Here is a 13,326-nt window from a genome sequence, read left to right as displayed (position 1 = left end):
TTGCTGTAAATATTGTATATTTTACAGAGCAACGGAAAGCATTTCTCCCAAACTACACATAAAAATATTGTCATTTAGAGCATTTATTTGCAGAAAATAAGAAATGGCTGAAATAACAAAAACATGAAGAGCTTTCAGATCTCAAGTAATGCAAAGAAAACAAGTTCATATTCATAAAGATAAGAGTTCAGAAATCAATATTTGGTGGAATAACCCTGTTTTTTAATCACAGATTTCATGCATCTTGGCATGTTCTCCTCCACCAGTCTTACACACTGCTTTTGGATAACTTTATTCACTCCTGGTGCAAAATTTCAAGCAGTTCAGCTTGTTTTGATGGCTTGTGACCATCCATCTTCCTCTTGATTACATTCCAGAGATTTTAAATTTGGTAAAATCAAAGAAACTCATCATTTTTAAGTGGTCTCTTATTTTTTTCTAGAGCTGTATATATAGCAATGTATATAGTTTCTCACTCACTAATCTTACTAATCGCATATATGATTAATCATTATATTTTGCTTGTTTGTGTGAGGTGGAGAAATTAAGGTATATGTGTGTGGATGTGTGAGAGACTCACAGGCAGTGCACCACAGTGCGTCCCTCTCCTCCATCATATTCCTCCTGCCACTTGTCCACCTGGCGGATAAGTTTGAGGAAGGAGCGTTTGGACACTGGTGTGTCTCGGTACATGGGCCAGCCCAGGAACTGAAACTGCTGCACCATGCGGTACCCGTCCTGCGGCTGCATAGAAACAATAAGGTATGTTTACAACACAACAGAAATACGCTTTAAAATTATATTTTCCTTTTAAAGGCATTATTTTTTAAAAGTGAATATCTCTTGGAGCCATTTCTGATCATATTTATGAACCTCAGCTTTAAACAACTGCATGTAAATGCAAGATATTTGGAGGTACTCTAGAGAAATCAGTTCCACTGTACCACATAAAAAAATCACGGAAAGCCCAACACTGTCATGACATTCATTTCCATGATGAGTGTATGTATCTTCTGACCACAACTGTTACTTATTAAATTTGACAAAATATTTTGTCTGTATTTACAGAGAACAGTTTAACTTTATGTACTGATTAAAGCCAGCGTGTGGTGATTCATTTGCACTAGTTGCTTAATAGTAAACTGGTGGCTAAAGGAGGATTTCATTACTTGTTAAGTGCATTAGCCTTGTTGTTCCAGTGCCTCGGAAACCATACATATTTACTGACTGAACAATATCTAAGGTTTAGGGTGAAAATGTTTACATTATGTATAAAATTGTATGTGTGCATGCGTGTCTAAGCGTACATACCCGTGCAGCATTGTAGATACGGAATATCCTACTAATAATGTCTTCCTCTAGGTCAGCAGATACAAACTCCACCTGAATAGGCCCGTGTCTGTGTACACCATTCTCAGGCCAGTACTGTGGACACAGCTACAAAGAGAAAATGCATATTTCAATTATACATTAATCACAGCAATACAGCATATACCTGTTACACGAGGTTTCTGCTTGTGAAATAAGCTGTATAAATATGAAAAATACTTTAGATACACTGTAAACCATCAAAACATGAAAGTACATTATTATTATTATTATTTGTATTATTATTATTATTATTATTATTAATATTATTATTATTATTAATAAGATAAATATTCAGGAACAGTAGCAACATTTTATGTGTTCTGTTTTTTTTTTTTTAGATATTACAAAATCAATGTTGTATTTACAGTAGTGATGAATACAAGCTAAACTGTGCATGCGCCTACATAATATAGGGCTTTAAAAGGGCATTAATGCATATTCTCTTTAATGGCCTACAGTCTGTTTTGTTTAGTATTGCAATTTTGAATTGTTGTGAGAAAATTAATGATTTTGGTTTTTACGAGCCTAATTTTCTAATGCTGGTACTTAGCAATATCAACTCTTGGTAAAGGCTAAAATGCAACTGCTGTCAACTAAATCTTTAGCCTCAGGGCTTTTAGACAAACTGTGCTTGAGCTTTGGGTTAAAACTTGATTAGATGTTTTTTTTTTTTTTGTCTTTATAAATTCTTCTAAATAGCCACATTTAGCTTTGAGGACAGATTTCCACACTTTTGATACTTTAATCTTAGTGTCTTCATGAGGGAGAATCACCTGAAATCGTTTTTTGAGCATCTTGAAGGAGGTGCTGAACAATAGTAGCTGCTTTTTCTTCACACTGTAAAGCTACAGCTTATCTTAGTTGAGTTTAGGTCAGTGGATTGTAGAGGCCAAACACTTTTTTTTGTTACTAAGTAATTCCATGTGTCCCTTAATTGTTTATTAAATATATAAATATATATTGTTTATTATCATATTAAATATTAATCTACAATATAGAGAATAAATAAATAAAAATAGAAAATAGAAAAATATTGAATGAGGAGGTATGTCAAAACCTTTGAGTGGTACTGTATACTACCCTTGTCTTAGGGGTCCGAAATGTTCTTAACACAACCTTTTTACCCTGATGGTGTACAACTTATATGGAAGGATAATCAAAGGATTTCTATGCTGGGGTCATTAAATCTGCCTTTCTGTTGTAAAAAAATACAAGGGTTAAAGTAATTCCTACTTATTTGTTAATGTGACACAAAACACCATGCTGCACATTTAGCATGAGTACTGAGTGATACATTTCTACAGTCTCTGGCTGCATTTGTTTTGTGTGGGTTGCAGTGGGAGTGAAGAATGAAAGGCCAGCTCTGACAGGGCAGAGTGGGTTGGGTGTGAGTAGAGGGCTTTGATCCAGGCTAGCTTGTTAGTGGCCTTAGGCCAAAAAAGTCAAGCTCACATACATCTACAGCTTTCCAAATCTCTCCTTCCATACCTGTTGGCTTTCCATCGTATACCATTTGTGTGCATGTGTGTGTGTGTGCGTGTGATGTGTGTCAGATGAGAAAACAAAACACACTGTACCTGGGCAGGGTCCACGTCGTTCAGCATTACTATAGATGTACAATGGTAGTCCAGGACCAGTCTCCAGAAATCCTTAACAGTGTTGGGCAAAGGATGCTGGGTAACGATGAAAGCAGATGGTTGCTTGTAGCTCTGTAAAGTGATGAAAAAAAAATGAAAGAGAGAAGAGGAAAACGAAAGAATAAAAGTGAGAGAAGAGAGAGAGATAGCAGAGAGGGGAAAGAGCGAGTGTCAGCACTTTTGGTAAGAACTGCAGTACACAGAGAATATGCGCGTCTTTAGTTGACTAATTGACGTAAGAGGCGTTTCATTTCAGGCGCTTTTGCTTGTTATGCCCCATACTCCATGCTACTGCTACTGACATTTCCATTTGCTCTAATGAAAATAAATGCTCTCTTACCAGGCTTAGAACATATTTTCCATAAAAAGCAATTTAGATTGACTCGTATAATGGTGTTTTAGTGAAGAAAAAAAAACTTACACAGTTATGAATTAGTTTTATCCATTTGCATGACAATGAAATGAATCAATTCCATCTGTTTTTTAATCATTCTCAATAAGCACATAATTGTGCATGGCATACAGAGAGAAGCGGTTCACATCTATCATGTTGTTTCCCCCCACTGTTCTGCTTAGGCTTTCTGGAGGAAAAACAAGTGATTATTATAGAGACAAATGTGCAATTTACTTTCCCACGTGGACACACTAGTACTGCTGAATCGAGAAATCTGATCTGTTCGAGGCACTCTCTCTCTCTGACTCCCTCTATAACCATCACTCTCTCTCTCTCTCTCTCTTTTCTAATAACACCTTTTTTTTAATAACATCAGAACCTCACTTATTATGCACCCCCTGCCCTACCCTACTGACTTATTAATAGTAATATATAAAAAAAGAGTTTTTGGCTTGGAGGTAAATCTAGTGGTAAACAGATCTGGTTATACTGAAGATTTATTACAAGAACTTAATATATAATTATTTATATATTAGATATTTGTATTTGATGTTTGTAAGGTTTTAAGAGTTTAATACAGTTTGCAGCTTTTTTCATCTCTTAGAATTGTGCAGCATGTTTTGTTGTGCCTCTAAGATAACGACAATTACATTTACCTCTCTTCTAAATGGCTCTGCCATATGAAGTAACTAATGTATGTTGAATAGGCCCTAAATCACAGCTGTCATATATGGACTGTAAAGACTACAAAGTGCACAATATGGTGATATGATGATAAGTTTTCCACAGCACATCAAACCCATTTAAAAGTAAGGAAAACAAATTTTTGTTTAATCAGAAAGGTCAGGAATCATGTTGCCTCTATCAATCCTGGAATCTGATAACACGGATAAAATATATATACACTCGATCGTCTGATAAACGCTCTCGGTCAAGGTCTCATGAAACATGAGAACATAATACAAATCCTGATGGATATGTTTTATCTTTTTAAAAAGCAGTGCTTTTAATTACAGTCAGCACCTACCAGCTTAACCTAATGACCCTACACATTTATCGAGTGCGCTCAGGTTGGTTGAAGCAGTGGAGATACGTACATCCATTAGGGCTGCGTTGATGTAGTTGCTGCTCTCTCCATCAATAGTGATGAGGAAGGGCAGGCAGCGGTCAGGTGGGAGAACATCCATACAGCGGTTCTTCTCATGGTTTCGTGGAAGCAGAGCAATGCTGCAGTCCTCCACTCGCAGGGTGGGGGTTACCATGTTCAGAGTCTAAGCAAATAATAAGTCAACATTAAAAAATCGTATAATGTTGACACATTAAAGGGATAACATTAAGTTGCTACACATTTACATTGCCTCCCATAAATCTGGGGACACTTTTTAAACAGAACCTGTTTATACCTGGTCATGTGACTCGTATATCATGGGATTATATCTGGATAAGGCCAAGCCACATAAGAATGCACCCAGGATGCATTTAAACATAAATATGTTTACCATTTCATTTTAAATGTAACTCATTTTAATTAAAGTACATTTAAAATAAATTATTATATTGTGTGTAAGCTAACATTCCAAAAGAGACAGAAAGACACAAGCAAAAGCAAATAGGCACTTACTCTGAACTCCTCTTTAATTTGGCTGGAGTTGGTCTGAGGATCCAGGCGGTTCATGTCGTAATATACTGAACGCAGCTGATTGGCTGGGATGGTGGTGTCACCACATAAACACGCCTCCAATATAGCGTCATGGATGAACACGTACTGCTCCTGAAAACATATTTGCACATAATTGAAGCCAAACAACATATTTAGAACCATAAAGTCAGAAGTGTGTACCATGAGTATATCATTGCTGCAAAATGAAATGCATAAAAACAGCAAATTTAAAGCAGAGACCTAAACCTAGACCTAAAAAGTGGAAGTCAATGTAAAATGAGTGCATTTTAGATTAACTGTTTGGAGAAATTTTCTTGGTCCATTCATCAAGAACAGCAAATATATATATATATATATTAAAGCCAAAGCATAACAATAATACTGTTAATATAAGTACATCACATTTAATAATGAACTGCAGGCAACATTACAGTAGGAAATGATCTGAATGTGCTTTTCTGCGTTGCTAAGATCATGTCTGCTTAGGTCAAACTCAATTTCCAGTTACCACAGTGATGAGCTGTGTGCCACCAGTGGATCATCAGTCCCTCCTTCAGCGCTCTTCCCTCACACGCTGACCTGCCTGCTTGACGTTAATCTTTCATGAAGTGACATTTGTGAAAATGTCTTGAGATGTCATTTTTGACAAAAGTCTCCAGCATGAGGGTCAGTGGCTTTCAGGCTAGACCACTGTAGTGTCACTGCTGACTCTACCGTCCTTCACGCTGCCTATCGGTCAAACTGATTCCCAGGCCATACAGTCATAATAAGAATCATAAAGAGCTATGCTCACTTTTGCTTTTTATTTTTAGGAAGAAACAAGAATAAATATAGTTTAAATACATTGTTTATAAAATTGCATGTATTATTCTGTTAAGCTCTATTTGTTCAATTACTTATGCCGGTGCTGTTTCTTTTAATATTAACTAGTTATAACAAATGCATCACAAGTTTCTTACAAATAGTTTCTAAGAATTCTAATTCGTATTTGTCTTCAACCATCTGCCTGCATTTGCAACACTAATTTAAAACCAACAGTTTTACAAGATGTGAACAACTTCATTTGTCTTCATTATATACTTGCTCTGAGCTGCTGAACAGAAACATTTAGATAAAAACAGCACATGTTCCCATGTCTACACGTAAGGACTGTCACTTAAGTCAAATTATAAACTCAAATATAAATAACTAAACGCAGATAAAGGATAAATAAACGTATACAGTGGAAATGAAGTCACACTTTTAGAGTGTGTTATTCTCAGCACTCTGTGTAGTGATGTTTTGAGATTGTAGATGAGTGTTCTGTTAAACAGCTGTGAGTCAGTATGAATAGTGTGTGTGTGAGTGTATGAATGGTGTAATGTGAAGCTGTGAGGCCACTTGGCTGCAGTACCTCGGTCTGGACCATGTTGACTCTGCGTGAGCGCAGCTCTCGTACGCAGTTGTAGATGTCCACCACACCCTCTCGTTCAGCCATGTCCAACATGATGTCGATGACAATGAAGCAGCCCGTACGGCCAGCCCCAGCACTGCCAGCCAGAGAGAGAGGAAATGTGTGGGAATTAGGTCAGAAAACAGATCATACTCACATGCAAGCTCAAATGAATCTGACTAGGCCCGTCATTTTTCATCATTTTTCTTATTGTATTAAATATACTGCCACAGAAATAATTGTGATAAACATGATTTGTCATTGTAGGACCACTTTTGCCACCAATATAATGATTTCATAATAGTATACGTATTAACACAATGACCCAGCAAAGTTGTCATTAAGAAATATTTAGTTATTTAATTTAGAATATTCTGACATTGCTTTTAGAATCTATGTTTTGAAATATCCTAATTTTAAAAAAGGTAAACATTAAGAAAAGCTGTAAACCTGTAAAGGGCAATACCACCAAGTCAGCAAGAATTATCAAGGTCATATCCATATATTGTAGGATAGTTACATAACTTTCCATATTTTTTGCACTATAAGGCACGCTTAAAATCATTTAATTTTCCCAAAAATTGTCAGTGCACCTTATAATCAAGTGCGCCTTATGTATGAATTTTACCAGTCAGGTTTTAAGGAGCAGTAAAGCCACTCCGCTGAACTACAGCATTATACAGGAGCTTTTACGCTGTTCAGAGGTAAGTATGTCAGACTGTAACCTGCTGCTAACCCCAGCTAGCACTGCTGGAGCAGCATTAGCATAACCCGCTAAACGCACTAGTTTTTTTGTCGTTCAGAGGTGAGATATTGTATTGTAACCTGCTGCGAACCCCGTCTTGCACTGCTGGAGCAGCGCTAACCGCGCTAGCTCTTTTGTCGTTCGTAGGTGAGTATATATTAGACTGTAGCCTGTGCATTTACCATATTAAAACAAGTTTAGTGCTGGAGAAATTAAGGAATCTAAGCTTACTGTAAATAAATGGAATCGCTTTATTCACCCAAATAAATAGGTTTTAGGAGAGAAATCTGTGTCTTTTTTATTACAGTTTTGTTTACCTAGTTTGGCTTTACTTAACTCTGTTAGCTACCCCCCACCACCACCACCCAGGGGCCAGACCGGTTGAAGTAGAAGTTTTTTATAGTGTCTCTTAAAATGTGCCTTATAATCCAGTGCGCCTTATGTATGAAAATAGACCAGAAAATAGACGTTCATTGATAGTGCGCCATCTAATCCAGTGCTCCTTATAGTGCGAAAAATATGGTAATTATCAGAAACAAAACATGTTAACTGGTTTTCAAATTACTTAGAAAAGCCTTTCCCAGAATATCTAATGACATTCTACAGACAGACTACAGAATATGTGGAGGTGCTGTTTTATTAGAGCTCTGCTGACCTGCAGTGGACAACCATGGGGCCAGCGTTGGCTGGACTCTTGGATTTGACCCTGCGAATAAAGCCCAGCAGGCCGGTGGCATGGTAGGGCACTCCGTGGTCCGGCCAGCCGGTGAAATGAAACTGCCTGATCTCCCTGATCTCATGGGCTCCTCGCTGCAGTAAACAAACCACACACACAAACACACAAAGGGAAGTTTAAAAGTGAATCCTGCTGGCACAGTACTTCCATTGAAACTCCCACAAGAGTCATCTCTATGTGTGTGTGTGTGTGTGTGTGTGTGTGTGTGTGTGTGTGTGAGAGAGAGAGAGAGAGAGAAAGAGTTTGGTCTAAAGTTTTATGTGATGGTAGGAGGAAGAAAGAACACAAATACAGCCAGAGGATGGAGGGCCACTGACTCACACTCAGACACACAGACAGAAATATCCAGAGCTACAGGTAGCCCTCAGCACAAACACCACGCAGGAATATGATACATGAGAATAAGTGTAATATGATATATGGTGGAATGTTTGAACAGCACAAATTAAGAATATTTCATAAAATGATGAGACATTACAAGATTAAGCAGTAAAATTGTAGCCCTGTAGCTTGAAAGCCAGTAGTATTTCTATACATTACAAATCAGCATCATTTACCTTTTCCACAGCGAAGGTTCGAATGACATATTCTGACAGCAGCTGCGTCTCAATCAGAGTCACCTTCATGTCTCTGTAGATTTCTGTGTCATCTGGCCAGTACTTACAACACTTTACCTGATACACACACACAAACAAACACACACACTCAAATAAGCATTTCTGTAGTTCTTTATTAACCAGATTTTCAAAGTTAAATGTTAATATCAATGGTTGCTATGATGTCTCAGGAAAATATAACTAAGATAATACAGTAAATTGCATAGTAATTTACAACCACAATTTTAAAGATATGTTTTAAAATGTCCTCACATTCAGCTCTGGGAAAAAAGAGACCTCTAAAAATTATGGGTTTCTTTGATTTTTCCATATTAAAAACCTATGGAATATAATCAAGAGGAAGATGGATGATCACAAGCTATCAAACCAAACTGCTTGAATTTTTGCACCAGGAGTGGCATAAAGTTATCCAAAAGTAATGTGTAAGACTGGTGGAGGAGAGCATGCCAAGATGCATTTTTTCTGCAAATAAAATCCCCTAAATGACAGTGTTTTTATTAGGGATTTGGTAGAAATGTTGTCGACAGTTTATATAATAAAACAACAATGTTCATTTTACTCAAACATATACCTTTAAAAAGCAAAATCAGAGAAACTGATTCAGAAACTGAAGTGCTTTCTTCCAATTTCCTTTTTTTTCAGAGCTGTTAAACCCACAGATATACATGTTAAAGGCCTATGTCCATATTACCCACGATCAGCTTAAGAAAATCAATAACACTTGAAAATACAGGACACATATATTCTTATGAACAGATTTAAAAAAAAAAAATCATATTAATGCTGCTAGAACATATTTCTTTAAAGTCCCCTTAAAGAAGGAGAATGCTTCTCTTTCTAAGGCGCTCCTGAATGTCCCAGATATGTGGAAACCTCTGGGCCTGATCATCCCCTGTCTAATTACCCTGAGTGGCTCTCTCTTTAACCCCCACATTACCTGCTCCACACTCAAGAGACCAGAGCTTCCAGCACAGCTCTGAACCCATAACCAACACCAGTCTGCTTTTATATCTACCCTTCTCCTTCATAAGAAAATAGAAAGAGCACATTTTCTTCATACTAAATATAGTAAATGACTGTAGCTTGGCCTTGATGTTGTGATGATCAATACCAATTTGCTCTAAATGCTTTTGGAGCTTTCACTATTGATTCACTCGCTCTTCTTCTGATCATTTACTTCCTGCTTTTTTGTCTCATTTGCCTCTTGTACTGCTACACTCGTCCCCTTTTTATCTCCATTCCTGTATCACCACATATCCGTTCTGTCCTTCCACTTGCTTTATCTCTTTTATTATGTTTTCCTACATTATGAACGTATTAAAACGATGCTAATTAATGAAGTAATTGGGGTGTAATGGCTGTTTGGAAACAGCTTTAGTCATGCTGGCTCTGCCTGACGGGCATTAGCGGAGAGGAACGACGCCAGCAGTTAGATGGTATCTCTACGTCTCTGTCAAAATGACAATATCAGAGGAGCATCTTCCAAATGAGGGAGCATTAATTTTGTAATGAGGTTTCTTCATATCTGTTATCAGATGTTGCTTTATTTAGGATTTTCTGTGGACATTTTTAAATACTTTACTGTGGGTGTTCTTCGAGTGTCCATTTTTGGTTCCACAAAGGATAATTTTTATGCTGGTGAAGAACCTTAACCTTTATATCTTTTATTTTATATATTTTTCTCTTATTTATTTTACAAAAATGGTTCTTTATGGAACTTAAAGTGGTTCTTCTATGGTAGCAGCTTAGTTTTAATGTGAAATGTGAATTTCACTTAATAAACAGTATTTTTCTGAAGGAAACGCAGCATGGGTGTGCAGCTAATGGCTATGGGAATACTATTATGCTAATTACATGCTAGATGGGTGCTATGGTGTTGCAAGGTGACTCCAATTGTATGTTGGGTAGTTTAGTCACTGATAGTGTGTTGGTAAGTGGTTGCTAGACAGGTTGTCATGATGTTTCAGGTGGATACCAAGGGGTAACTGTGGTAGCCCATGTGGTTGATAGGGTGTTTTCAGTGTAATAGTTGTTATTGGTATATTAGTATATAAGTGCTTGACAAAATATCTGTACAGCTACACTGGTTCCCACTTCCTGCTGGACTGTGGATATGGGGATACTATGATATTTTAGGTGGTTTCAATGATGATCTATAATCGTTGCTCTGGTGTCCCACATAGATGCTATGATGTTAAGTGCTTGCTAGGCGGGTGCTATAGTGTTGGGAGGGTGCTTGCAAGTTGTCAAAAAGCTATATGTGAAGCCAACATCGTACAATCGGACTGAACAACAGTAAATAAGAATATAAATAATTAACAGCTCTGGAAAAAAGTGAGACCACTTAAAGATGAGGAGTTTCTTTGATTTGACCAAATTGAAAACCTCTGGAATATAATCAAGAGGAAGATAGATGATCACAAGCCATCAGACCAAGATGAACTGCTTGAATTTTTGCACCTGGAGTGGCATAAAGTTATCCAAAAGCAGTGTGTAAGACTGGTGGAGGAGAACATGCCAAGATGCATGAAAACTGTTAATAAAAACCAGGATTATTCCACCAAATATTGATTTCTAAACTTTTGTGAACACTGCATTTTTTGTTAATTTGACCATTTCTCATTTTCTGCATATAAATGCTGTCATATAAGGCATATAAGTGGTCTCTCTATTTTTCAGAACTGTTATGGTAATTTAGAATTATTCTCCACTAACTCAGTAAGTTGTAAAGCACGTGATATTAAATTTGATGGAATTCTCCAATAAACCATTTCCCTGATATATTACCATTCCCCCACAACCAAGAGTGGAGTGTCAAGTATCTACCAATGGTCTCACTGGCCTACTTCTTATCAAAGACCTAATTTCAGCAACATGTCGAAAAGAGGAAAATTCACTCTGATTTCAACAACAGTATTATTCTGTCCACACGCTAATAACTTATTAATGAGTCAAATGTTATTCCGAGCTGATCCAGCAGAGACCCCTTTTGTTCTTGTCAGATATTGAGATGGGGCTTTAGAAATCCCATTAGTTCCAAGCCGGAGATTTCCGCTGGGAGCGTGAGGGATTTGTCCTGCTCTTGCCACAGGCAGCCAAAAGCACAATGGTGGCCTGCGCTTCAGTCCCTGCAGTGGGTTTCAGCTCCTTTAGGAGCTTCTAGATATGCCAAAGTAGAAAAATCAAAGATGGTTATACTGAGACCACAGTGCTGAGATTAAAGCATGAGGTATAAACCAAGGCTGGAGAGATTCTGAGGCTATTCTGAAGCTAAGGGTCTAATCTATGATAATCCCCTCCAACACACACCCAACTTTAAATGGAATGAGCGCACCAGTGCTGACACTTCAAGTCTTTAAAATCCCCAGATTAAATCTGTTGCCTGCAGACACCTTTTCTCTGCAGAAAACTTGGGGGGAAACACGGATGATGCAATGTCTGATGGGTAATGTAGTCCAGAGTCTACTAATCTATCTGACAGACAGTGCTCAGTGGTAAACAGCGTCAGAAGCATACTGAGCCTTGGATGAGGCGAATGAGAAAGCAGACAAGTTATTTGCCACTTGGACTGAAGTATTTTCCAGCACAGCGACTCCAGTGAGCACGGGGCACTGATGCAGCGTCTTTTATAATTAGCAGCGGAGTGAAATCAGAGGGACTACCACGCCTTAAACACAGCTCTTTTTAAATCACCACTAAAGCCACATTCAGCAGATTAACTACATCAAGATTAAAGAAGTCCACACTCAGTAAGTTTATATTACATCTATGTGTGTGTGCTTGAGGGGGTTACCAGCAGGAGATGCTGGAGGTTACACTAGTGCTTTTTCTTCTTTTTGCAGTTTTTTAATCATCTGTGCTGTTGAAGGAGAAGAAAAGGACTGGGCAGCTGAGAAGCAGCTTGGTGTGAATATGGAGGACACGGAGAGGGCCGAAACAAATTCCCAGAGTTCATCAGGCACGAAACACAGCAGATGGTGGCAGTGATGAAGAGGGAGGGAACTGATTGGCTGCTGCAGAGACGGATGGCTACTCAGTTAGACTTGATGAAGAATGTAACAGTCCATTGGGAGGATAGGCACAGTATTCTAAACAATAGAAGCAGGGGACCAGATGTGCACCTACTGAATGTACTGAATTTGCTCAGCTTTCTGTATTACTGGATGCCTCCAATCCCAACATACTACAAATTGTTGTCTCACTTCTGTAGTACTGGACATGGCTGCACATGCATGCAACAAGTAAACACCTCATTAGTTAAGTGATATGTATAAAGGCCATGAGATGAACATACGTTCCTTGAACTTTTTATCAGTATCAATCAATCACTCTTTATTTTAACTTAGAAATGCATTTAGGATGACTCACAATTACAGTGCAGCCTAACAAATAATAAGATAATGATGAAAACAAGCCAAACAATGATCTTACACTGCATTTCAAAAGTTTGGAATGAATGTTTATCAATGTATAAATGATTATGTTAATTAAAGTAATATCTGTGAATGTCTAATATAAAAAAATGAAAAGACCACTTCAGTTTCTGAATCAGTTTCTTTGATTTTGCTATTTATAGGTGTATGTTTGAGTATTTAGAGCAAGTATATGCAGAAAATGGCTTAAATAACAAAAAATGTGCAGAGCTTTCAGACCTTAAATTATGCAAAGTAAACAAGTTCATATTCATAAAGTTTTAAGAGTTCAGAAATCAATATTTGGTGTAATAACCCTGGT

The 13,326-nt window shown here is 37.5% G+C and overlaps 1 protein-coding gene and 1 long non-coding RNA gene across 18 annotated transcripts in view; one reads left to right on the top strand and one right to left on the bottom strand.

Annotated features, from left to right (window-relative positions):
- Positions 1 to 13,326, bottom strand: part of ptprma (protein tyrosine phosphatase receptor type Ma) — a 278,929-nt gene that overhangs the window by 3,548 nt on the left and 262,055 nt on the right. For all 16 annotated transcript variants that reach the window (XM_049480692.1, XM_049480695.1, XM_049480693.1 and 13 more), the window contains 8 exons: positions 8,533 to 8,649; positions 7,895 to 8,049; positions 6,456 to 6,591; positions 5,024 to 5,173; positions 4,500 to 4,673; positions 2,949 to 3,080; positions 1,312 to 1,437; positions 581 to 744 (listed from right to left, as the gene is read on the bottom strand). In XM_049480692.1, the coding sequence (XP_049336649.1) occupies positions 581 to 744; positions 1,312 to 1,437; positions 2,949 to 3,080; positions 4,500 to 4,673; positions 5,024 to 5,173; positions 6,456 to 6,591; positions 7,895 to 8,049; positions 8,533 to 8,649 (1,154 nt within the window). The remainder of the gene's footprint in view (positions 1 to 580; positions 745 to 1,311; positions 1,438 to 2,948; positions 3,081 to 4,499; positions 4,674 to 5,023; positions 5,174 to 6,455; positions 6,592 to 7,894; positions 8,050 to 8,532; positions 8,650 to 13,326) is intronic.
- LOC111193373 (uncharacterized) lies at positions 677 to 13,126 on the top strand. 2 transcript variants are annotated; one of them, XR_002650483.2, is made up of 2 exons: positions 677 to 762; positions 12,435 to 13,126. It is a non-coding gene; the product is annotated as an uncharacterized LOC111193373 (long non-coding RNA). The 2 variants fall into 2 exon arrangements; XR_007439615.1 differs by lacking the exon at positions 677 to 762 and adding an exon at positions 12,090 to 12,341.

Source organism: Astyanax mexicanus, chromosome 6, assembly GCF_023375975.1.
Source record: "Astyanax mexicanus isolate ESR-SI-001 chromosome 6, AstMex3_surface, whole genome shotgun sequence".
NCBI lineage: Eukaryota > Metazoa > Chordata > Actinopteri > Characiformes > Acestrorhamphidae > Astyanax > Astyanax mexicanus.
The sequence above is the reverse complement of the archived record's forward strand: the minus strand, read 5'-3'. Positions and strand labels throughout refer to the sequence as shown.